Here is a 27,224-nt window from a genome sequence, read left to right as displayed (position 1 = left end):
GAGAAGATGGTTGATGAGTTTTACAGGTGAACTTTACTTTCCAGTCCTGCTCATAAAAAGGTAGCAAATTAGTTTTTCCATTCGTTTAGTCTGACCACAAGGCTGGATCCTGGATGTCATTTAACTTTAACTTCAGTTCTAAGTATGCCATTTGTGGATGTGTGTCTGTTCCCAACTTCATTTATTCAGTGCCAATTGTAGGTCAGGAATGTGAAACTCTGCAAAAGCAAAACTTCACATTATTTAAAAACAATGTTGACTCTTTTCACCACAATTATTGAAAACCACTTCCTAATCGCGTCACAGTTACTCTTTTAAAAAGAAATGTTCTCCCATGGTCTCTTTAACAATGTTTTTAAAAACTCTCAGTTAAAGCTATTAGCTGCAATTCAACTAAAATCCAGCATCTTTCTGTTTAGTGGAGGGGTGAAGTTTTACACCATGTCCACAGGAGGGCGCACGAGTCCTGCGGTTTGAAGCTGCTGACGGAAAGACGTGATACCTTAAGGTGCTCCTCGTTTTTTTTAACTTTCACTACGTTTTGACAGTAGTGACATACAAAAATCCCAATGGTGTAAAACTACAAGGGTGTCACTAATGTTACCTTTATTATTTTGCAAAAAACGACTGAATATTAAAAAAAAAAACTTACATACATAAACCAGTCTCTCTAATGTATGGACAAATTCTGGCGACGTTAAACGTAACAAATTTAGAGTTATAAAAAAAAGCTATTAAGCTCATTAGCATATTTCCAACTTCCGCAAGAAGAAACGTCTTTTTTCCTTTAACTCTTATTTTCAGGCCTCTCCACAGAACAGTTTTGTAGTTAAGTGTACATTATTCATCCTGATGCATCATTTATGTTCAGGTTGGTTACCTCACCACTTTATTGAAGGCTTTTCTCGCTTTAAAGCATCTTGAATATGGAGGTTTAGTAGGATTTTTTGAACTGCTTGACGTTCAGGGAAGAGGAAAAAATAAAAAAAGCGCTGGAAATTTCAGGTTGGAGCTCAGATGCGCGATATTCCCACGTACGTAGAAGCTGGGCTCGTCCAACGTCACCGTGAATGAAAGAAGCAGCGCTCAGCTGTGGAGCAGCAGAGAGGAGAGGGGCGAGCAGGAGGCAGCATCACCCACATAGGGTCGGGCCGAGACTGGAAAGTTGGGTTTATTTTTTTTATCCCCCCCCCCCNCCCCCCCCATATGATGGCTGAGCATCTTCTACATTACAATGACTCGGCAGGGTTCGGAAACAGATTTGCCCGCAAAGGTGCGCTGCGACAGAAGAACGTGCATGAAGTGAAGAATCACAAGTTCACTGCGAGGTTCTTCAAGCAGCCCACCTTCTGCAGCCACTGCACGGATTTCATATGGTAAGCTGCACTTGTAGCTCATGATTCAGAGCTTTAATGTACAGTGTGCTCAGCAGAGCATCCCCAATTTAAGACTGGATTTTTGTTGCAGGGGGTTTGGAAAACAAGGATTTCAATGCCAAGGTAAGGCACTTTTAGTCACCATTTTTCTGGAGTGTTCATCCTTCCGTTTTCCCTTCATTAAAACCAGAAAGTTGCACAGTTTGATAGATTCATATTAAAAACACAATGTTATGAAAAACCCACAAGGTTTGACTTTTAAAAAGTTTTATTTTTGCATTCAGTCATCCTCCTGGAGGCAGGTCATTCTGCAAATAAGAGTAGAGATTAACAGTCTTAACACTTCATAAATCATAAGGCCGTTTCCCCACCTATAAAAACAGAGTCAAAGATGAAGGACTTACCTTAAATTTTTATTAAAGTAGTGGGATCTTGCACACGTCTTCTGATAGAGTTCCGTGCAGGTCCTCTGAAGGAGGTTGGCCTCTTGGGGTATTTTCTTTGAACCTCAGAAGCTGGAGTGTTCTTCCTTTGTGGCATTTCAAATCCTGGAACATAAGTGGTTTTGGACTGCAGAAACCGCTGTCGCTGGTAGCCACTTTTAGAGCGGACAACAAAGCTTTTGCGAAGTGGACGAGGACTGGCTCTCTGGGGATAACTCATCTGAGGGACCCAGTATTTTCCACTGTTGGTCACAAAGTTTTGTGGCCTAAGAGGCATTTGACCATAGTACAGGTTGTCGCCGAAGCTAGAAAAAGGGAAGCCCAGCCAGTCACTGTAGTAAGGCAGACCACCTACTGGACCTTGAAATGAGGGTTTCCATGAAGGCAAAGTGTAACCAGTTGAACCATCACCAATGTTGTTTCCCGGGCCGTACCACTCTGGTGCGTTTAAAGCTGCAGAACTCTGAGGTTCAGCGCCAACGCTGGGATACTTGTGTGACACCTGCTCTAGAGTGGGGCCATATGGAGTTTGAGGCCTGACTGAAGTCAGGGGATCTTCAGAATTATCTGGGGGTCTCACAAAAACAGGCTTACTGAAGTCACCTCCTGGACTGGGAGCAGTGTAGAGTGGCTGGTTCAGGGAACCAGAGGGGGAACTGTTAACGTCAGTGCTCGCGGGTTGCCAAGGCTGAAAGCTAGGAGACGACGCAGCCACATAAGGGGATGGCTGAATGGGCTTGGTGGCAACGTTTTGGTTTTCAAAACTACTTTCAACAAGGCTTGGTGGGGCAGGCTTTTTGCTCATATAGACATGAAGCGGTGCCAACTGAGGCTGGTTAAAAGTTGGCGTTTGTTGTGCTGGTTCCACCTTCGGGTACCATGGCTTTAGAGGAAAAGTGATTGGCTGGAAGGGGTTCGACTCCCATTCTCGGGTTGCACCATTAACGAGTTTCTCCACCTCATTGTCACCCTTAGCAGTAGCTGGTATTTGCCCAACTGGGATTAAACTTGGTGGCTGTGCCACTGAAGGGTGTACATAGTTTGGGGGGAGCAAACCAGATAGCTGGTTAACCAAAGCACCCTCACCCTGATCAGAGTATATAGTGTTAGAGTCGTCAGGCTCAAGGTTTTTGCTGTCTTGCCTAGCTCGGTAAATCCATCCTGTAAAACAAAGTTCATAGGCTTTTAATATGTAGTGTCAGTAAATGAACTAATCTTCTAAAACAGAATTAAACAGAGAGTTACCTTGTGCAGCTGAACAACCAACAATAGCAGACAATAGTAAAGCTATATAGGAAACCCTATAAAAAAGGTAGAAAGATCAAGTTAAGCATTTTTCTTTCCCTCCTTCAGAAGTTAATTGAGGAGAGCACTTCATTGACAGTAACATACCACAGAATGAGTCCAGAAGCCATGGCTGAGCACTAGGAAGCAGCACCCAATACTTCTCAGCCACTACGGCTCACTACAGGAGGACTAAAGCTGGACAGGAGTGTTACCTCTGTCCTATAGCTTTGAGCTTCCTGTTTCTGTTTTATATTTGCACTCAGTCGTCACTAACGAGGACCGCCACCAGCTGCTGCTGGTAGAGCGATTAGCGTTCATTGTTTACAGGTGTGGCAGCTGAGCACCACCAACACCCAGTGATGCAGTGTGAAAGCTATTCTTCCAGCAGATATTTTCAGAGAAATACGATAGATTTGAAGTTGGAACGTCACTTATTAATTTAACCAACATGTGTTGCACAATTAGGGTGCAATGTGTTTCTCAGAAATAGCAAACTGGGTCTCCTGTTTTGAATTACAACCGTCCAGTTTCGTGGTAGGTTATAGGAATTCTGTAAAAAATGCAGATGTTTGTTCAGATTATTGTATATAGTTGCCAGAGTTTTGGACTGAAATCATCTTATCTTGAAAGTTGGAGCTGCTTTGATCAAACCTTTCAAAATAAGGTTCTATGCAATCTAATTTTAGCTCAATATCTTTAAAACTTACTGCATTTTATCCATTTTTGTATTGGTTAATGTCAGTGGAAACTCGTGCACAGAGAGGAATGGCTGAACTCCAGTAAAACTCGTTTGTTTGATGCAGGAAAAGTCAAATACTTGTGCGTCAGTGCCTCTGTAAGTTATAGTGACGCTTGTGTCCACGTTACCGAGGTTAAAGGTGTTTCGTTTGCGAGGAGCTGCAGATTATTGGAGTCATTAAAAAGGCAATAAAGCGAGCGTCTGGCTTATATCAGCTTCATCGGCTGCCTCGAGCTTCTTGCTGGGAATCGAAAAGCCAAAGATCAGTTGTTGTTGTTGTTTTGTTTTTTTTTTCATATTCTCCTGTGTTTACCCACCTCTGCTGCTCAGCTGCGAGTACAGACTGATGTTAAAGTAGGACTTTGTCAGAGGAAATTTCTTTATTACTGAAGGGAATTGTGTGGGTGGAGGACCGAGCTCCTGCAGTTCCCCCGGCTGGGACTGCTCTGTCTTTTGGTTTTTGCACGCAATAAAGGGATCTTTCCCCTTATTTACAGAAGTGCAAATAATCATAGAATTTAATGACCATATCTATTTTATCAGGAAGTTCTTATTCAGTTAACAACCCCCCGTCTAAATATTTGGATATCTTGTATCATGACTGTACAGTACAATGGTTAGTGTACTTATCAGCAGTATTTACCTACTGGTGGTGACGTGAATGGCTGTGGAGAACCAGCACCAGTGACACATCCTGTCATATGGACATGCTGAGTTACAAACACTAATACTATTTACACTCAACTAAAGCGTCACCAACACCTCCCCTCTGCTCGCTCTTGCTGTGCCCACATGTAGCTTTTTTTTGATCGAACTATTTTTTATTTTTTTAAATATTTTTTTGTGTGTGAATCATTCAGTTATTGTGACCAAAAAAAAGAAACACTTGTCTCTAAACAACAACAGAGCAACATTTGGGTCAAAACGTCCTCGGTAAAAAGCTGAATGTAAATGTTATGTAATGTTTTGTTTTGATTCAAAACTAAATGTGAATCGCTGGTTTGGTTTGTCTGTTAGGAATCCTGCTCAACCTAATAAATATGTAGCCTGTAGAGCGCGATCTGTTAGCAGTTGTTGGTTACAATTCCTTGAAGGAATGCATATTGCCTGCCGCCTTTCATGCCAGAGTTTTAGACTGAAATCGTCTTATGAGGAGAAAGGACATTTTACACATTCTCATGTGATATTGCGAGATGTCGTGCTCACAGTAAGTGTTGTGAATGACTCTCAACTCAACAAATACTGGTAAATATCTGCAAAAATGACTGAGTTACAGCCACTTTTGTGTTATCTTGAATTGAATTGACTTTAAAAGTTAATCACTTGTTAATCACATGTGCATCAGATGATTACTTTCTGAAAGTTTCAATAAAATCCTTCCAGTGGTTCTTGAGATATTTTGCTAACAGACAGTTGGATAGTGTTTTGAATGACTCTCAGCTAAAAATACACCAAATTTTAGCACAATATCTGTGATGATTGTGTTTTCTAAAGTCGGGTGGCCATCTTGGATGGGGCTGGCTCCAAACATTAATCAGTTGTAGATGTACATCCAATAATAGTGATAAACAGAATTTATGTTTGTAAAACATTTTTGCCCACATATCAAATTAAAGTTTTAGGATGATAGAGGTCACAAGTCATCTTTAAACAAAACTATAAAAAATTACAGAATGAATTAGATCTGAATCCAGTTTAATCACATTTACACCAAATTTATGTCCATGTAGTTTTTGAAATAAATATTCCATGTTTATTCCAGTTATTTCAGCTGGTTTATTTCAGAGCACGAGGATGAATGAGTGTGTTTCAGCGTTAGATCACTTGTCACCACGGCAGACGCTCTGCTTCTTCTTCTGCCTCCTCCTCTTTCCCGGCCTTTGAAGTTGAGCGTCTGTGGAAAGTGACCGGGCCATCTGGACAGTCGAGAGCCCATCGCTCGGAGGAGAGTCCTTCGTCTGGACACGAGAGAGAGTGTGGCGCGGACGAGAGAGACAGTGGGAAGGAGAAGAAGGCGAAGCACGAAGGCGTAACAATGTAGGGAGAGCGTGGAAAAGAACGCTAAGAGGGAGGGAGAGCTGAATGTATAAGTGCAAGACTAAATAAACACAGGAGGATTTTGCAACTGCATGGGTGGAAGTGTGAGGGTGAAAACATTATGAAGTCCAAAGGGGTTTGCCATTTTTGGCGTCCTGCTGTTGAGTTTTGGCAGAGAAGAATACTACTCAGAGCAGATAAAAGGGAGCAGAATGAAAACAGTGACAGATATTCTGTCTACATGATGACTGACTAACAACAGCTTTGGTCAAGATGCATGTGAGTTTATGATGTGTTCGGCTTCGTGTTATCCTTGAAGTCAGACAACAATTTGGAACAAACTGAATTAATCCTGCAGTTATTGAAACTTTACCCACTTGGGGGCACACCTGAGCACAAACCCCTTGAGTTTTAAAACAATATGGTCAACTTGTACAATGAGGTCAAATGATGTATCTCATGTTGAAAGTGAGCGCAAATAAACTAAACGTCCACGCTAAAGTCCCAGAGTATGACTGGTTTCTAAGTTAGCATAATGGTAAAATGATCAGTACCTACATTACCAGTAAGTTGAAACATTAAAAATATATTTGTCATCATTCTTCATTTGTCCTTTGGTATATTGGAAGCATTGCGTTCAAAATGTACGTTTTTCTGTAGCAAGTGTAGGTGTTGCATTATCTTTCTGTCTTGCATCAAATAACAAACACTTGACTGAACATTTATATTTATGTCTCAAAGTTTCGCTTAGATAATCAGAAATTTTTAATTATTGACATAAAATAGATAGATGATTTCCTGTTACCAGGGTGGAAATGATTTGGAGTTCTAGTATTTTTACTTTTCCACGTTGTCACGCGGCTCTTTGCTTCCATGGTGACATCTCCATAACTGCAATCAGCCATGTTTTTGTTGTGTTGCTTGAAATCCATTTACATACCAGCTCTAGCCAATTTGCCCACTCTAATTTCCAACCCAGTGACGATCTACTCCTCATCAAACGCTAATTATTATGTGTTTCTCACACGCACAGACGAAGGCTTTGGGTGTAGGTAGCTCCACCTCTGCTTGGGGGCATTTGTTAACGCAGTGGGCGACATCGTGCGTGTGCTGCCACAACAAGACACTGTCACTGTGCCCTAATGGAAGCGTAGGTGTAGAGCCAATCACTCAGAAAAGGAGCAATGCACCTCATTAACCAATCAAGGAGCAGCAGTGTGGGGGAGCTGGAACATGAGAGCCAGAGTTGTGCAACTCCCGAAGGGGGAGACCCAAACAATAAACATCGTACTACATCAGGCTGAGGCTCAGCGCTGCGGCTCTCAAGTGTTGTTGTAAGGATCTGAAGGGCCCTCCTGCTCGACTCTACTCCGTGTGTAAAGATGGCCTGGATATGTTAATTATTTAGATCAAGCTTTAGCTGGTTTGTAAACCGAAAGCCGGCCTCTTCTGCTTGTATGCTGTGCAGAAAATCATTAATCTGTTGCATTCTGAGGATATTTGTTCAGCTGTACTTGACTATTTCACTGATGCAGTTACAGAACCCACCCTTTTAAAGTGTATTTTTAACCAGTCATTAAGGGTTTTACATTAGCAGATCAAAAAACAATTTAAAGTTTAAAAAGGAAAATGCTAAAAAACAATTAGGGTGTAGCATTAATTTAAAAAATGCATTTCAGCCTCCACTTTTAAATGTATTTATAACAAGAAGAGACAAAGTTATATAAAATATATCGTTTAAAACCTTGTAAAAGACATTATGGGAAATTGTCAGATCTTGTGAGATGTATTGACCCCAGTAGTTGATGGCAAAGTTTTAAAAACAGTTATTATTTAAACAGTTAGGCTCTAAGAGTATAACTTGGGCATGACCCTCAGCTACTAACACACCAAATTTTATCCCAATAGTTGTAAAACTGTAGCCATGTTTGTGTTTGCTTAACTGTGGTGGCCATTTTGAATGTGGTTGACTCCAAAAGCTAATCACTTGCACAACCAGTGGCTACTTTCAAAGAGTTTTAATGAAATCCGTCCTCTGGTTCATGAGATACTGACAGACAGACAAACGAACACAGACACCGGCAAAAACATCATCACCCTTAATAATATCATCCTTGATTTTACCAAGATGTGGCAACTTCATAGCTTCATGTCCTCTTGAAAAACAAGCTTAATATTCTCAACAAGTAAATCATTTAAAGTATTTTAAATGACCCACGGCACTGTAAAAAGAAAAAAAAAAGCTCAGAGCTCTTTTTGGCTCTAAATGTTTCATGAAACTATTTTTAAACCCTAAAAATCTTGAAACGAGTTGTGATTGACGTGAGTGTCTTGCTGCAGGGACGCTGCTGCAGGGACGCTGCTGCAGCGGAGAGTGGCCAGGCTTTGCTCTGAGGATGGGGCTCATTAAAGGGGCTGGATGTATTGAACTCAGTGGAAGACTGTTTAAAATGCGAGCTGATCTATAAACCCTCTCCCAGCCTGATGGTATTAATTAACACCAAGAGTGGAAGCTTAGCCGGCCGGGTACTTCGGTGTAATTCTGCCCCTGCTTGTCTCTTCTCCATATTTAATGTCCCTTTCTGCTTTCGAGTATTGGCTTCCTCTTGTTCCCCTCCTCTCCTTTATGTCCCTTCTGCTTAGCCCTTTCTCCTCATGCTTTGCTCAACTACTGTAGCAACAAAGTGGCCCTTTCCTTTTTGTTATTATGGTAACAGTTCTTCTGGGCTGAGTGAAAGTTTGCTTTGTGGTCACAGATTTTATGGACCCATTCTATTCTTCTCTTTTGATTGTGTAGGAGTCAAAAAAAACCACTAAAAGAAGAAACTTTTCTATTTAAAATCTGAAAGTCTGCACAACTTTTAACATTTAGCCTATTATTATTATTATTATTATTGTTGTTGTTGTTGTTGTTGTTGTTGCTGTTGTTGTTATTCAGGTTCATTATCTATGAAGGTGGATGATATATCATTAAGCGTGGGTGTGTGTGTGTGTGTTCATGAGCCATTCTGGACAAATTTTAATGAACCTTTGATGAAGTCATCTTTGGATGTCCATCTACAACTAATTAACTTTCAGAGTCAACCTGATTAAAGATGGCTGCCACAGCCAGTCGACCACAAAAAACACAAATGACTCCAACTCGCTCAGTTTTACAGATACTGACCTAAAATCTGGTGAGGTAGTAGCTGAGAATACATAAACACATAATCTGAGCACTAACAGATCGCGCAAGATCTTTGTTCTAAATTTTGCCATTAACTATCAGGAATCAGCTCGGTCTGTTAGCAAAATATGTCATGAACCGCTGGATGGATTTTATTGAAAATGTCAAGACATAAACATCGGTTGTTCCTCGACTGCTGATTAACTTTTGGAGCCAGTCTGATTCAAGATGGCTGCCACAGCTAATCCATGTTAGCCAACACAAAAATGGATATAAATCAGTCAGTTCCACAGATATTGAGCCAAAATTTGTTGTGTCCGCAGATGAGACTCATTCACAACACTGTGACATGTCGTAATGTTGCAGGAGATTGCACACAGTGGTATTTTTAAGGTTTGAGCAAAACTTCTACAAACATTAATTTCTCGCATGAAACAGTGGGCAAATTGCACTCCTTCAAGGAATGCCAGGCCTTTAATATCAAATGTTCTGGTGTGTTTTAAAGGCCAGCGAAATCACACACTGTCTAGAAACATTTTAACTCCGGTGAACTGGTGGCTTGTCAGACCGAATTGGAGGACCTCACTAACTCGTGCCCTAAAGGCTTTTTAGTCTGTGTGCCAGCCAGCACCCCTAAATGCGGAGCGACACGGCACTTTCTTCTCCGTCACCCTAAGAGGATTGCCACAGTCTGAGCTTGAGACAAAAAGCTCTCATTAAAACTCGCCGGCATAAAGAGAGGATAATGAAGCGGAGAGAGGATTAGCACCGGGAAGGTACGGGTAAAGAATGTGGGACAAATTTAGAGCACAGTACCATGACACAGGTTTATTAGTTTGTTTTGTTCAGCCGTGGGACTAAGATGTTTACTGTGACCATACCTTAAATGTGGATCAGCAGCTGTAGGAAATGCTTGGTTTACAAAAACGCTGCAGTTTAATAGAAACTGTAAGGGCAACATTACTCAAAGACTGAAAGAAGACAGTTAAATCTGTGTGGGCTCGGTGGTGAGGCGTCATCGAGAAAACGTTTCGAGCATTTGCTCGTAAATTCAGCTGATCCGAGGTTATTGCTCCTTCTTTGGACACATTTTTATTTTTCCCTTGGGGACTTTGGTGCTGTTAAAACCCCGGTGAAGCCTCTGAGTTCAATACTTTTTAAATCATTTGCTGTGTACCAAAATACATTCGCTACAATCTGTTAAAAAAGACAAAAATAAATTTATTCATGAAAGATTCACATTTTTAACATATTAAACACATCCTCTTTGCTGCTAAGTACAAGTGCCTGCCACCACAAGAAGGCAGGCAATCATGTAATTGTCTTGGTATGCATACGTGTGTGTGTTTGTTTGTTTGTTTGTCTGTTAGCAAAATATCTCATGAACCAGAAGACAAATTTTAAGGAAGCTCTCAGAAAGTAATCATTAGATGATTCAAGATGGTCACTGCAGCTAATGGGCATTATCCAACACAAAGATGGCTCAAATTCAGGTGATTTTACAGATATTGGGTTAAATTTGTGTGGTAGTAGCTGAGAGTCATCCCTATGATACACTTTAAACTTTAGATCATTTCTAGGTTTGACCAAAATGGCTCTAACTCCACTCCTTCTCATTATAAGATGATTTTAGTTTGAATTTATTTTAGTTCAAATCTCTGGCATGAAAGCGGCGGGTGATATGCATTCCTTATAAAGAAAGGTTGTCTCTATAATAATTCTGTTACACAGCAGGGATGGCATCAGAAAAAGCAGTCATATTTCTTTTAAAGTTATGTATCATTTGCAGTAATTGGATCTTCTTTCTTTTGTTCTGTTCAGACGTACAGCTGCCTGCATTCTGTCCCGCTGCTCTTCCTGTTTTATTTATGCCACTCGCGCAGACAAGTTGCAAAACTCCACCGAAACAACAGAAAACCTCTCAATACGTTGGGTGCTGGGATGTCAGTTTGGGAGCAAACTGCCAGTCATGAGGTTGAGAATGGCAAGCAGGAACTTTGCATGTAAAATCGACCAAAACTGTCAAACCAATGAGTTAGCAGCCATCAAAAATGTGTTTTGGTGAGGCAGATAAATACTAGGAGGAGGTTTCCAACAGTCCAGCTTCATACATTCATTCATACAGTCTGATTCATATGTGGTATTGTATTATTTATGTAGGACATTGGACCCTTAACTTGCAGGTAATACTTTACTCTGAATGCTTTCTACACTGCAGGCTGCCAGAAATCCACTCAGAGCCCGTCCCGTATCATCTCTCATGTAATTGTTTCGATTCACAGAGTGAATTCTTCCTGCCTTTTGTCCCCCTCACCACCAGAAGCTACTGTAAACTTTCCTCTCGCCAGATTTGCCACCACGGTGGGCCAGTGTTACCATGGTAACACTGCCTGGCGCCCTCCCATTCCTGCCAGTGGTGTGCCAAAAATCTGCTAACGATGCCCCGGGCTAGAAGCTCTTCAGCCTTTAAAAAAAAAAAAAAAAAAGAAAACAACAACAATAAAAGGAGCAAGAAATCCTCAAACCATGATTCAGCATGAGAGCGTGGCATCACCTCCTCAGCCTCCATTTACACAAACAAAAAACATCTCGCATCGCCTTTCGTCCCGATTCAAGACTCGCCGCAGCTCTGACCACACGAAGTGCAATATTTTCATTCTAGCAGACTGTCTGAGCGGCGCAAGTCACAATGTTTTGCTTGTGTAACACCATGTCATCTGGTGACATTAAAAAGGGGTCTCTTCGGAGGCTCGGCGGCATTACTCAGCCGAGAGTGGGTAGCTAATTGTCAGGGAGCTGCGCGTGTGTTTTTGCTGTGACACAATGCCGTGTAATTTGATGACACATTCCGTTCCCTGATAATCTCTGTTTTTTTTTTTTTATTAAATTATTAAATTATTTTTTTATTAAAAAAAAAAAAAACAAGGGCAAAAGTGCATTTGTAGAGGCCTCACATGGAGTGAACTCAGAGAACACCACAGAAGCTAGAACTGAAGGGGATGTGGGGAAAAAAATGATGTCTGTTTATCGGTTGACGCTCATGATCAGATTTTGCATTATCTCCCACTGAAAATCAAAGGCGGACAATAATGTTTATGCCCATGTCTGTTAGCAAAATATCTTGTGAGCCAGAATTGTTTAAATGAAAATTTTAGAAAATGATCGTTTGACTTCCCTTTACAACTAAATAACCTCTGAAGCCAATCCAATTCAAGATGACCCCCATAGCCAACTGATTTTAGAAAACACAAACATTGCTATAATTTAGACAGTTTTACAGATATTGACCTACATTTTGGTGTAGTAGTAGCTGAGAGTCATTCCCAACACATACCCTGAGTGTAACGTCTCAGAATATAAAAGTCTGGCGGGTGACATGCATTCCTTCAAGGAGTACCAGGCCTTTAACTTTGTGTTTTCTGTGCGCCCACTGTGCGTTTTCTCAGGAGTGTTGAAGCCTCCTTCATCCATAATAGATTAACACCAATGATTTATCTAAAGGACACAATTAGAACGTAACAGATGACCTATATTCAGGCCTCTTTAATCTGCCACAACAATCTATAACGCTGTCACTCAGCCTCAAACTTAAAGTGAACGGATCAATGAAGCCGGTGTGTGTTCGCGAGACGCATCCAACACTCAGCAGTCTTTTCTGGATGCGGAGACTCCTCCTCGGGGAAACTATGCGCAGACGTGTTCACCTTTAGCCACTCCAGCTGTGCCTAATGAATTCGGTGGTGATTACACCGGCGGCTATTTCAGGAAGGCTTTAAAGACAGAGGTATCAGTCTCAATCCATGAGCACTCCGGAGGATTTCAGCCTCACGGGAGTTTAATGCAACTGGAGTATGCTCAGGTATGATGCCTGATGTGTCACGGACAAAGTAATGGGAAGTAATAATGAAAACGTGATGTGCTTGCTGACATTTTTACCCTAATTATTCATGCAGGGCATCATTAGAAATAAAATTATTGCAGGATTAAACTGAATAACCTTTGTGTGATGTTCAATACTGAGAAAGCCAAACCATTATTCATTGTTTAACTTTTAGGATTAAAGGTTAAAAAGACAAAATATTAAAAAGTTCATTAGGAAAACTTTTGGTATAATTAGGTATTTTATTCTAATGTGTGTCACCTTCACTTGTAGCTGAAAATATGAAGTAGTTTCCAGTTATAACATGTACACATAACACACAGAAACATGAACAAAATCACATTGCTGAGAGGCTCGAACTGGTGACATTTTTGCTGAAAAATCATTTTAACTCTTTGCAAAAATGTTCTTTGAAAAACTAATCATCTCATCACATCCCTTTGATTCCTGTCTTCTTGTAACAGCAACTTAAATTTACTGTAAACAATGTCAAATCCTTTGTTTGTAATGTAGAAAGTAAAATTTTAGGCAACATAATGAAGGTGCAGATTAAACGTACTGTAATGAAGGAACAAACAAAAAAAAACGAGCGTGTCTAAGATGGACACATGGGACTTTCCCATCTTTTGCTATTTTTGTACAAGGACAAAGATGCAGAGAGACAGAGCAGCAGGGAGATGGAGGGAGAGGCAGAGGGTTTGGGAGTGTGTGCTCCAGTTTTCTGAAGCGTGCGTGCCTCCTTCCTGCTCCTGCTGTGTGATAGTTGGTGTGTGTGTGTGTGCTCAGTTTGAGGGTCACCCGGTTAGAGACTGCAGCACGGCTCTTAGTCATCTTCACACCTTGCTTCATTTTTACCTGACGCTCCATCTGTCAGCATATTTACCACCAAAAACAGATTACTTAGTGTAAACAAATTAAATTATGCAAATTTGTCCTTGTACTGTAAACACTGATTTAATGGTGTGTGGAAAAACGAATGAAATAGTTTTAAAAAAGGCAAAAAGCACGTCTGATCCTGGAGTTAGAAAGGCTTCAGTAAAACCTTTCAGTTAAAAAGTTTTTTTTTTATTGATATTCGTATCAGAATGCCTTTTCATATTGATGCTTTTCTGAATAGTTTTTATACCACAGTTCACTGACTAATGCAAAACAATCAAGGTTAGACCAAAATGGCTGCAACTTTGTTGTTTCTCTGAAGATCATCTTAGTTTAAATCTTGCCTTAAAGGTGGGTGATATGCATTCCTTCAAAGAATGCTAGGCCTTTAATTGTCATATTTTGCTGTCTGGTCATAATGTTGAATATTTCTTGTTTTGGTGCTTCATTTACCAGAAGGACAGCTTAGTTTTAGCACCTCTGCATTGGGTATGTGTCACGTACAGATTATATTTATTACCTTATTTATATTTTGCATCAATTTTTGGCCATTTTTCTGCTTCAAAATAACTATTTTGTTAAGGGCAATGAAGAATAATGAATAACCCCAGCAGACCTTTTTGTCTTTAGGCTATATGAATATATTTTTGTCCTTTCTTGTTGTTTTTTTTTTCTCATTTTGCTGTTCTGTCTGTTCCCTCCTGGCGTTTTCCTCAGCGCAGATGTATGAGATCTGTTCGGAGCTAAGAAAACAAAAACAAACAAAAAACAGTTCAGTGTTTGGGCTGTTTTTTATGACATTGTACTGCTGATCACTTCTTATCGCTGTGAAGAAAAGTTTATTTTGGACACTGTTCTCTGTACAGTGACAATAAGCTTTTAATCTTAAAAAAGGAAAGAACTGTGTGACCTTAAAACGTTGTCAAAATGATTTTTCCAGTGTAGCCACTAATATAGAGACAGCTGTCACTTTAAGTAGCTAAAAACCGAATGGGGTTTGCACTTTTTGTTCATGATTTCCAAATAGATTCTTGATTCAAAATCTTATAGGACAGTGACAAAAATATCTTGACATATAAACATTCAAGCAGCAGACAAATTGACACAAATCTCTTCAAATTTTGCTCGTTGTACCAACACACGCAGTCTGTCTGAAGTCTTCTCACCTCCTGTTCTCTCTCGAGGCGGATGGGATTCAGGAGGAGACAGAGGCTGTGAAAACCCCGACTCCTGATTGAGGGAGTCACAGGGGTGTCTCCTCCTCGTCTTTCCCAGCCTCGCTGCTCAGCTCCGGGCAAATATAGCAACAGGCTCCACAGGGGAGAATCAGCCCCTTTACATCCTTGTTTTTTCTGGCGTTCACATGCGAGAATGGAAAGAATTTTATCCTTTCATCTGAAGTCTTGGAAGCTCTCGTCTCAGGGGCGGCTACAGTAACGAGGGACAGTATTCTTTAGATTTGGGGCTTTACGTTGTTTGTGTTTTAACTTCATTCATTCGCTTAAAGAGGAAGCGTATGGTAAATATAACCAGACATGATCAGTTTGACATTTATATATTCATATCACCAAACTGTCTAAACAAACAAAAACGATGTAGGAGAGAAGAGTTAGACGGAAATGTGTGACTGAGGGGGTTGAACTGTTGCTTAAAAACTGTTGCTTTTTGAAATGCTTCCTTGTAGTAATACTGACCTTTGTCAGTATTATTGTTTGTCAGTATTATAATTTGTTGTAAAACTCCAGCTTTACTTAGGTTAGGTTAACAAGCAAACAGCTGTAGACAAAAAGTTCTTTTGGTTGTAATTTATAGACACATTTAATAAAAAGGATGTGCCTTTGACATTATCTAGAAATCAGATTCAGACCTTTGAATATGAAGTTTGAGAACTCCTGAGCTAACGGCTAGTCATAAAGGGGCAAAGATTAAAACTTTATTTCTCTAAACTGAGGTCAATCAAAGAGCTATCTACAATAGGTAAGACAATAATCATCCATATCCCTTCTACAGAATCCCACTTTAAAAGAGTCTGACCTATCCGTTGAGGGTCTTGCTTGCATGAATATGTTGTATTTCATGTGAATTATCACATATTCCGCAGTACCTGATGGTACTAAACCACCGGGACTTTTCTCTGCAGAGCAGAAATAGTAACCCATACATCATCGACACCCCACGTGGTAACAGACACCGAGACTTCTCACACCTCCCCACATACTATACTCATACATCTATGTATCAAAGAGCTGCTGTGTCTTTCATAACTCCCAGTGTAGTCTCTTTCCATCCGACAGATGGTACTGAAGCAGATCACTACACGCGCAGGCTCTATAATACAAACTCAGTGTCAGGCCGGCTCAGGAGCCCTGACAAGTCAGTTCAGAGAGTGTCAACAACTCTTTGATCCGCACCAGCTACACGGACAGAGCAGATCCTGGTAGAAGCTGCCGAGAGACTAAATTAGACCTTCATCTGTAAGAGTAGCTCTTCACCTGCAGCAAGAGAGGCAGAGTAAGAAACAGAGTGGCAGCAAGAGGAGCGGGAGACGTGGGCGTAATTGTTCCAGAAAAAGAGGTTAACAACATATATATATTCAGTTGGCTAAATGATCCCACTTCAGAGCGCAGCTAGAATGAAGAGAAGGCCGTGAGGCTCAAAACCACTCGTCTCATAAGTTCTAGTGGAGGTTTTCCAACTGTTTGTTTCGTCCCACTGTCTTTGTGTTTGATTACCTGGTTGTGAGACTAAAAAAAACCCCTCTGAAACCACACATTTGCATTGCAGTGTTATGCTGTAAAATAACCTTTGATTTTTAGAGGCACTAACATTCAAACTATTCCTTTAATGTGTTCTTGATAGCTCCTCATACAAAACAAGTGATTATTTTGTATCAGAAATGTCTGTTCTTCATTCTATGACCAAAAACAGATTTATCCATCCATTTCAAACAAAAGGCAGACTTATTGAGCTCATACCTAATGTGGGCATTTGATTATCATTAAGTCTCCCATTCAGCCTGACTGACATGACACTTTGGCCATTAGTTTCAACCTGGCCTAAATGGCAATTCCATGCATTTCCAGCCCACTGACATATCCTCCTGTCTGCACAGTTAAAGGTCAGGAGTTATTTAGTGACAGAGCCAGCAAGACTGCTCAATACACAGTGTAAGCTTATTTATTTTGTTAATGTCACCTCAGTTTTTTTTCCTCCTTTCAAACACGTCACCAATCACTTCTATAAGTTGTGTGCGTATACATTTCTTTTTTTTTTCATTACACACGTATGTGCAAAGATTGTAAAACTCCCTTCAGATGTTTTTCTAAAAGTGATTTTCCAGGAGCGATCTAGTTTGCCCCTGCTGATCCTAAAGTTGTCTCGGGGACTGTAAAAAGTCCTTTTTTTTTGTTGAAACCAAATGAAAAGAAGTGAAAGACAGCAGAAGAAATGATAAGAAATTGGGGTGGACTGGGGGTGAGGTAGCAGGTGCTAATTGAAACCATCTTGCAGAAAGTGCAGAAAGCCTTTTAGCCGCAGCTGCTGCCTTTTTCTGTTTCGGCCCCTTACTCAGCTCCAAATGGTGCACGAGCCATCATGCACTCGACCGTCTGACTAATCACTCTGCCTGGGCCTCGAACACAGGCGCGTGGATTAACTAGGCCAATTACCCAAACGCTGCGATGTCTAGTGATGAGAAGAGTCCTGCTCCCCCCCTCTCAGCTGAGTGTGATTAATCAGCGGTAAAGGAGCTGAAGCAACAGTACAGTTTACTGACGGCTGCAGTGGTCAGGATTTCTGACTCAAACCTCTTGACCTTAATACGGCATGACTGTGTTCCTATGAGCTTCTGCAGTTTTTGTGCAACTGAAATTCACTCCGAGCAGCTTAGTGTGTGTGTGTTTGTGTGTGTGTGTGTCTAAGGGAATTTTTTTTCCTGCTTTTGCATCTTGTGTGTCCATCTGTGAGTTTTCATTTAACATCTGTACCTTTTCACTCATCCAATCTGTGTTTGTGTGTGCATACGCAGAGTGTATAAATGCATGCATGCGTGTGTGTGTGTGTGTTTTGCAGCAAAGTGCAGACGTCTCAGTGAGGGCTGTCCAAATGGTTCTTGTCTTCTTTGCTGCTGTGCAGGTAAAGGACCCCAGCTGACCTCAGATCAGCTCATCAACTCAACAGAATGAGAGGAGAGGAAGTCTTTAATGATTGTCTGCTCGAATGACTTGCAGAATTTTTTTATTCATTTAAAGCAATAGTTCAAATCTTTTGATGTTAAGTTTTGTAAAAAGGATATAAACAGTTGATGTCTTACCTGCTGTACACAGCTTTTTGATCAACTAAAACTCTAATAAATGAGTTTGTTAGAAGACGTCCTCAAACCTGGTGTCCAACAATCACAAACCTCTGGGATTACTGAGCCTCGTTTTATGTGACTCTAGTCTCTCATCGCTGTGGGGAGAAAAAAAAAAGTTCTGCACATTTCATTTCAGCGTGATTAATGGTTCTTAACAGAAGTGCGTGTGGAGCTGGTATTAAAGCTTAAGTCTTCTGCCTTTTTTGCTGCATGCAAACTGTATTTGAGTTATGTCATCACAAATTCGACATTAGTTCTTATGCGGCAGTCCCTGAACAGCAGGAAATCTGTGTTATTTTTGTGCGAAAATAACTATTATTCTAACTGCAGTATTCATTTTGAGGTTCAAAATGATCTGACTGTCAAACAAAGAGTTCATCTGATTGAAATAGTCATTTTTCTTAGTCCAACCTAAAGAGGGAACCTGTTAGGTGACTCTCTACTTAACACATGCAGCTTAACCAATGCAATAAAAAAATAATAATATATGATTTTTTGTGTGTGTGTGCTTTCTTGGAATAACATAAAAAAGTTCAATCTTAAAGGAGGTTGTTAAGGAAACAAAGGACCAATGGCTCTCATAAACTTTATCCTGTCCTGACTGCTTTTTAGTTGATCACCTTACACTTTTATGTAATGCTTGAATTCCTTATTTTTCCCCCTAATATTAGGGATGGGCATTTTAGGCAAAAACACTATTCCAGTTCGTCTGTAATTATTAGATTTTTCTTCAAATACTCAACCACCTTCCTCTTCCTATGGTCTTGTCCCTCCATCTACCTCCCAGCCACCACTCCAAACATAAGACCAACTTCCAGCGATTCATGCTTTTCACAACACATGTTCGTTTTTGTCCTTCACTCATGTAGGACTAGTTAACATGCAACAAGTGTCAGCACAACAACAAACTGTTTAGAAGCAGAGGAGGCAGTCTTAACAATTAGCTGCTGGGTTGGGATTTTAGACCTTTGCCTGTTTCATGCTTTTGCTTAAAAAATAACTGTGTCCACACGGTTGGGACATGTGATAAATTAAAGTTTACTCACCCCAAGCCCTGCATTTGAAAGCCCCTTCATGGAAGAGGCTTCACGTGGAGAGACATGTGCTGCTGCTAATTCTGCTCGCTGGGGATCTTTATATTCCTTTGTTTTCACCGGTCCAATGGATCAGCATGGAGGAAAACGCATGTATTATGGCATTTGAACCTACCATTAAACCAAGTGAGCCTACAGCAGCTAAATCCATCTGTTTTTGTTGTAACTTTTTTAGGGTCAGGGGTCGAGAGAGTCTGTCTCTGTGAGAAGCATGTTACACCGGTCAGATCACCGGTCAATCTGAACACGTTTAAAATCAGCTGAGATAAAGATAATAACACCAAACCATTTGGGTGGTGCAGAGAAAACCTGCAGCAGTGTAAATATTAGATGCACGACCTTCTCAATTTTTCAAGAGCTAATCAATAAGTAGTTGCACATTGAAAAGAGCTCTGAAGGTGCTGCTGGATTGTAGAAGAGTTAAAATGGATTTCTGCTTATTAGTTTGATGCCGAGGGAATAAGAATCAATCTAAGATAGGGTAAAGGTGTAGAGCAAACACCAGCAAAGTGCTGCTATATTTGAGCAGAAATCACACCAACCTTTTAATTGTTGCTGCAGGATTACAGCCCTGTAGTGTTATACCCATCATTTATTACCAAAAGTGTAGCGAAGAATAGAACAGTGTCTGTCATATATACAATACAATACTACTCCTAATTTCTCGTAACTCTGCTTCCAAAGATCCAGACTATCTTGTTAAGTGGTTTCAGTCGATAGTTTTCCTAACTTTCTGAAGGTCATGGTCAGGTAGAAGGACTGAACAGAAAATGAGTGAAAAATGCTGCCAAAGTTTAAAGAAGGACCTTCAGAAAGCCTGGAGAAGTATTGATCAGATCACTTTAAAAGATTACAAGAACGTCTCTTTCCTTGGATGTCAGTATATAAATTATTGTGACAATCAACTTTTTGTCTCACCAAGGCAATCTCATTCAATACAAACATGATATTTTTTGTATTTTCCAAGTTTTAACATTATGTCTCTCTACCATCTCTACTGTAGATGTAGATCTTCAGCTCATCAGTTCACATAAAACACCACTATCTTTGTAATCAAAAGTTAAAATCTAAAAATACTGGAGCAAAACTGTCAACTAAACAGACCTTCAACATCCAGAGTGCCACAATAATCCAAACATCATCATCGACAGGACAAAAATGGAGATCTTAGTCCGATACAGCATTTATAGCAGTTCTGTTCCTCGCTATCATTAAAGTGAGACACACACAATCATTTTATAATAAATATAACACAGATTTTATCAGCTATTCTTTTGACAGAAGAATAATAGAAAAAACATCCTCAACCTAATTTAACATTCTGTTTAACTGATAGGAAAATAAATATTTTATAAGAGATCTGAAAGATAATAGCTTTGATTAGACTCCAAAAGCTCAAATATTGGGGACAGAAATGGTGAGAAATCTTTCTTTCACAGGAAATTAGTCACATGGCTTTAGGAAAGAGGAGAGAAACAAATAAAACACAACTCTTAGAAGAATGGAAACTGTAACTCTGAAAGATCTCCTTTTAATTAAGCCTATACTTCTCACATTGTATATGCATTGTATTTATTAAACTTTATGTATTAGATGTGAATTTGTCTGATTTAAATTTTATTCATTTAGCTGTTAACAATATGTGCACAATTAAAAGTGTTTAAAACGCACGATAGTTTGAAAATAAAAGTGTAGCTTAAATAAGGCTGACTGGAACTGTATGCAGTGCTTACTAGCCTACTATTTAAGAGATAAGTTCCTAAAAATGATGTGGCGACTTGAAAATATTGACATCATCCAATTTACGTAATCAGTAACGTTGATTATGGCGAATATTAGCGGCAACATTAAGGGTTGATTTCTCTTTGATATTCCTTTTTACCCTGAGTTTTAGAGAAAGTATAAAAAGTAACCATGATGGGAGGAAACGAGTGTTATTTGTGTTTCAGAGTGTCCTGAGATAAATTTAGCTCTGACATCACTGGTCTCCAACAAACGAGACTAGGACACGCGTGGCCGCAGGAGCTGAAGATGTTCTGATGTTGATGAGTGGTTTCTGCCCGACTCCGGGCAGAAGACTTGGGGTTGGCCATGACCTTTGCCTTTTTGCCTGATCGCCCTGTCTGTGTGTGTAGGCTGTGCAAACAGAAACAAAGTCATTGTAAAGAAATCTGTTACCTCCAGCGACTGATGGTGTGAACGCATGTACGCTTTTATTTATGCTTTTATTTATGTTTCCAACATAACCACACCTCCCACACACAGTCAGTCTGTTGTAACGTCTACATCAGCGCTGTCAGCAGCCCTAAAGTTTGTACATTCACCAAAACCAGCCGCAGACGTTACAGTGCAACCACCCTGACACCAGATATACATGAAGAGAGGGATCTGAGGCTGACCACTGCAGGTGATTCATCGCCGACTACATGTGTGTGTGTAGTCTGAAATGTTTTCTGAGCTTGCGTCTGAGTGAGTAACTGAGAAGATGAGATAAAAGTCGGTGTGTGTTTGGTAGCCTGTCTGAGAGAGATAAAGCCGGAGTGTGAGCGTAACATCGAGTGTGTTTATGTTTGCGTTTTTACAGGCCTGTGTGAAAATAAACGAGCATCAACATGTGTGTGTGTTTGTGTGTGCATATGTCACTGTGCAACCACCAACCATGCAGTGTTCATTTCCATACATGTGTTTATGTGTGTGCTTAAGCAAAGTTGTGGTATTTGTGTGTGTATTTGCGCTCAGAGTCATATTTAATTCATGAAGCGGTATCACTATTTCCCCTGTGTGAGTCAGAGACGTCTGGCAGCCAAAAACTCCCACCTGTAGTTTGGAATAATTGATCCAGTTGCCCCCTGTGGCCATTTCTTAATACAAATACCATTAATGCTAAAAAGAGTCTAAATGTCTGTCAGTCTGTTCGTTATATACCTGATGAGTTGAGATAAAAGTCTGTGTGTGTTCGGCGTGTGATGGAGGATGATAGTTTGTTTGCCTCTTCAATCATTGGCCTGCATGTGTGTTAGCAAAATATCTCATGATTAATTGTATGGATTTTGATGAAACTTTCAGGAAAAAATCATAGGATAAACATCCACAGCTGATTAACTTTAAAGCCAACCCAATCCAAGATGGCTGCCATTGCCAACTGATTTTATTGCTATAATGATTTTCCAAACAAGTGAAGAGAGGAGAAAACTCTGAAAAACAACTTTTTGGTTGTGTTACAGAGAAAAACCATTTGGTTCCCATTACTCAATCAAGCTTTCATAGAAATATCTCCAACATTTAAAATAACAAAGATTGATTATTATGCTGATGTTTGAAAAAAAAGGTGACTGTTTACATTTGTTATAATTGTCACTGTGCAAACCTTGCATGTGCGCTGCTCTGAAGTCTTTCTGTGAAGTGGAAATGCGATTTGTAAGTTACATTTATGTAAAACAGAGCTGAAGCTTGTCCCCGAGGATGGCGTCATTGTTAGTGTTTACTGTACCGAGTCATCCAAATGCATAAAATCAGAGATGCGAGAAGGCAGGGAGCCAAAGTGATAACTGCCAATGTGTGTCGACCTGCATCTCTGTGTGAAGGAAACTAATTAGTGGTTTTCTGAGATTGAATCTGACAAGGTCAAATTCACCTTGGACCCCATAAAAACGCCTCTTATAAACTCTTAACCAATAAGGTGCTCCTTTTTCCCCTCTAAGGTTAACATGCAGCCATTCCTCACTGACATACAAAAACAATCAAATATGCACAAATGAATATTCATGCAGAAACCTTGTTGTACCGATGCAGACCACAGCTCTGCACAAACAGAATTTTTAGCATGTTTAAGTAATTTCGTGTCAGGAGGAGGGAGATAAATATGCTCTGCTTATTCCTGTTTTCATCAAATCTTATCTCTGTCTATCTTTTTTCAAGAGCCTTGCTATCCTTCACATTTCCCTAGTGGGCTTTGTTCGAAGCTTTACTGTTGCTTCCAAGGTCACATTGTCACGTTTAACTCTTTGTTCACGTCCTTACCGCTCCATCTCTGTCCTTTATGTGCCTATAACGTGCATAATTGAATGTATGTGCTGAAATCTCATCTCCAGGCCTTTGTTGGAGCCCCGGCCCTGTTCATTTCCTCTCTCTGCAGGAAAATGCTGCCTGCCAGCGTATAACACACACACACACACACACACACACACACACACACACACTTCAGCTCTCAAGGGTGGTGGCAAAAGGACAGAGACTCACTGTATATTAAACTGTCCTAAAGCGATTCACTCAGCCACTGTTTTGCAACAGAATATAACTGTGACTGATTTATCACTGACTTTCTTTGATTTTTGTTTTTTATATACATTGATTTACTGTATGTCTGGCAGTGACCATAATCAATAAAATACATTAGAAAAACACGTTGAATGTGTTTCACCTACTGTTAAATAATGAATGTCATGTTCATATCATCAAATCGGTATTAATTTGTCTCCTAGTATATTTTTCTAGCCTAAATATTTGTTAAAACTTTATGATTCTTTAAAATGTTGTACCCTATGTTGGGTCATCTGATTCTTTATGAAGAATTTGTGCAAAATAAGATGCAGTATTTGTCGGCACAGAGAACAGCAGCGATGCAAACGGATGTAAATTAAACAGCTGACAGAGAACAAAATTCAAATGCAATGCAGTGACACTAAAGATACACGAAGACTTCATTACTTGAAAAACTGAAAACTTGAACATGATCTAGATCAACTTTGGACTGAGAATTTAGTCCAACTTGTGGCAAAACGTGGATTGTTGTTCATATTTTTGTAGTAATACTGAACAGACACGTTTTCATAAACCTGATCCAATCGTGGTTACTTTACTCTTCGGTCAGTTTAATGAGGTTGTAGATACAGAGCTTATCTGGCCTTTTGTTCAGATTAAATCATGCTTTAGTGTCAGAGCAGAAGGCGTGTGGAGGTAATTAGGATGGTTTACAAAGGATGACTATAGTTTCTCTTTAAACTTTGACCTCCATCAAAATTTGACGAGAACTTGAAGCAGGCACCTCTCTGCTGTGTGCAGGGTATGCGCCTCCATTGTATGATTGTTTCCACAGGTATCTTAAGGTTTTTCCACTCCTTTTATTCAGAACGGACGCAGGCTCGGAGCAGAAACAGGTCGTCATTCATCATTCCCTGTTCTCTCACACGCCCGCTGCCTTCAGATACGGTGCGGTGTTTGCACAGCGTATGCTGTGGGTGTATTTTTAGTGTCCGGTGGCAAGGTGTAGAGCGGTAGGGAGGATATGTCTTCCCCACCATGGTGTGGCTCAGTACACTCTGTTCCAGCCTTGGCCAGAATCAAGCCTAAAAATAACCAGGAGAGGACAATGCGCCTCACTCACCGCGCCTCTCCTCTGCTCCCCCCCTGCCATTTTTCTTGCCTTTAAATGACAGAAAAACCTGCATCAGAAAGAACAAAATGGGGTGGGGTGTAGAGCATTTTGCACAGTCACCCACCTGGTTGGGTGAATACTTTTCTTTGTGTTTAAATAAAGTGTGCGCCGTGAGGAGCACGTGCACAATGGTGACAAAAGTGTTGCCCCAAAATGCCATAAACAAGGACAGATTGTTGTGGTTGTTTGAGCAGAATAACAACAAATTCTGGACACAGAAACATCCATTTCTTGCTACACCTGTGTGGATTTGTTTCCCATCTTTTTCTCTGCCTTTTCATCCAAGGTTTCATTCACTTCACCTCTCCTGTGGATCTCAGATCAAAGCTTCTCCTCTTTTTGTGTGCAGATGCACTCTGGATCGACTGTTCCTCTTCAATTCTTCAAATACAACATATTTCTATTATTAGTGACTTCGCTGATTATCAGCTTTTCAGAAAACTAAATATTACATGTGAGAGGCATAGTGGGGAGAAGATAAAATTGTGATGATGTGTGTGAGAATGATCCAACTACTGTAAGCCACTAATTATACATTTAAACATAAGGTTTAATGTACTTTCTGTATTTTGCCCACCCAATAAAAATAATGTATTTAGGTTATGTAAGCTGCTCTATATTGTCAAAGCCCTTTATCTCTGTGCTTGTGCAATTAAGCAGAAGAAACAAAGTACAGTAATTAATCATAATTTTCCTGACAATACAGCTTACCACGGTGTCATCACCTCTGCTTTTTCTGCTTCTCATAACTTTCGCTGCGAGAACAAAACCCTCTGGAGAAAAGTACACTTCTTTCCGCTGTCAGATCCTGAAAAATTAAAAAAAACCTTTGCTCTTTTCAGCAAATTAATGCAAACAACTTTTTTATTTTCTCTTGTCATGTGCTGGAAAAGGAAACGGTCAAGGTTTTGTTATTATGAATGGATACATCAATAAAAAAAGATTCTTCCCAAAAGCATAAATATGTCAAAGATCATATCAAAGTATTTTTTAATAACAGCTTTCTGAATATTCCCTTTTGAAAGTGTCACCACTTGTGAGCACTTTTCACAAGTTTTTCTGTTCGTGTGTGGAATAAATTTGTTCGTTTATCCTGCTAAAGGCCTCTAGATCTGTGAGATTCTTGAGCTGCCCTACAGCTACGAAACATCAGATATTTTTATTTGTTGTTTCATTTATATTTTATCTTGTCCAGATGGATGTTTCGGGGAATTTTGCTGCCTTACAGCCTGAGGATTAAAGCTGCCTTTTTAAAAGTCTATTGTACTTTCGTTCATATAAGATCACATAAACAGAAATCTGTTGCATTCAACTGTAGAGAATAAGAGCAAGATTATGGTGTTTTTTATTTTTTATTTTTATGGGACGCTTGCAATCTTTCATAAACTCAGAGTCTCCTTGTTATTATTATTGCAGCATATTGGCTCGGACTTAAAGGTTTAGTTCAGATCTTTTGAAGTTAGGTTCATAATAGCTTACCTGGAGATAGCTCTTTGAACAACCACAGTTTGAAGAAATAAAGTTTATTTTTGTTTAAATTGACAAGCTTGCGTGCAACTCGAGTGGGACCAAAATGAATTGCCTATACAAACGATATTAGGTGTTCATAACCTTTCCTTAAAACGTTGCTTCAAAACATTTGAACTGTTCCTTCAAGGAAGCTTTTGAGTTTATGTGTTGTATTGTACATTTAGGCACCTAAAGTTGATGCCAGGGATTATAGCCACAGAAAAACACTGTCTCTATCTCAGATAAGCATCCCTGACACACACAAACACAAACACGCTCTGCTCTAAAGCTCGATTTACTTCTTTCACTGCATTCATCTTCGTTCACCTCTGAACTGAGATCAGTGTCGCCTCAGTTCACTCAGCTCGTTTACAGAAACATCCACAAACCGAAGGCAGGGATGGACGGGTGGGCTGTGAGGGTGTGAGCTTCGTGATGGGCCGAGGGAGGGAAGGAACCACATATTATATTATTATTCACATATTAAAGTAGGTTGTCGGGAAGAAAACTCAGATTTGTAATACTGACAGAGAATAAAAACACATCTGACTGAAATGAAGTAAGTAAAGTTAGGTTAGCAGAATGTGGGGTGGGAGGACAGAAAGTCTGAAGGTTTCGGGTAAATTGAAAAATTTAAATTCTGGTTCTAATTGACTGATTTAACCTTTGTGTGAAGTGAAGAAATAGTCGCAGTTCATTTATTAGGTGTTCCTTCAGCCTCTGGTTGTCTTTGGACCTTTTAATACGATGCTTTGAAGCAGAGCTGGATGCATCGTTGTTGTACATCAGGGTCGAGCATGTGTGAAAGTCTAAAAGTGGAATTGGGGATCAAAGTTAATTCACAACAGATCTATTTCTGAGCTGGCAGCGACCAACGCTACGAAGCCAAACTGGTGTGTATGATTGAACAGGAAGCAGCACCACACCGTTCTTCTCAACGACGCTGTTGTCACCCTGCTGATTTTTGTGACTCCAGTCCACCAACGCAGGGCTAATTTATGTCTGCTTTGTCTGTGTGAATTACTAAAA

At 40.1% G+C, this 27,224-nt stretch overlaps 2 protein-coding genes across 3 annotated transcripts in view; one reads left to right on the top strand and one right to left on the bottom strand.

The window, feature by feature from the left end:
• The first annotated feature begins 1,174 nt into the window (after positions 1-1,174).
• si:ch73-374l24.1 (protein kinase C alpha type) overlaps positions 1,175-27,224 on the top strand; it is a 101,749-nt gene continuing 75,699 nt past the window's right edge. The window contains exons 1-2 of one of the 2 annotated variants that reach the window (XM_017421839.3): positions 1,175-1,376; positions 1,468-1,499. In XM_017421839.3, coding sequence (XP_017277328.1) covers positions 1,207-1,376; positions 1,468-1,499 — 202 coding nt within the window. In that variant the 5' untranslated portion in view covers positions 1,175-1,206. The remainder of the gene's footprint in view (positions 1,377-1,467; positions 1,500-27,224) is intronic. The other variant, XM_017421838.3, reaches the window with a different exon arrangement.
• On the bottom strand, positions 1,627-3,360 carry LOC108239253 (atrophin-1). The gene is made up of 4 exons (XM_017421854.3): positions 3,212-3,360; positions 3,065-3,120; positions 1,781-2,980; positions 1,627-1,684 (listed from the first exon to the last, which is right to left on the bottom strand). The coding sequence occupies exons 1-3, from the start codon at positions 3,232-3,234 to the stop codon at positions 1,782-1,784; spliced, it is 1,278 nt and encodes a 425-aa protein (XP_017277343.1). The 5' UTR covers positions 3,235-3,360; the 3' UTR covers positions 1,627-1,684; position 1,781.

This window comes from Kryptolebias marmoratus, linkage group LG12, assembly GCF_001649575.2.
Source record: "Kryptolebias marmoratus isolate JLee-2015 linkage group LG12, ASM164957v2, whole genome shotgun sequence".
Lineage (NCBI taxonomy): Eukaryota > Metazoa > Chordata > Actinopteri > Cyprinodontiformes > Rivulidae > Kryptolebias > Kryptolebias marmoratus.
Note: the sequence above shows the minus strand (reverse complement) of the source record. Positions and strands in the feature narration are given on the sequence as shown.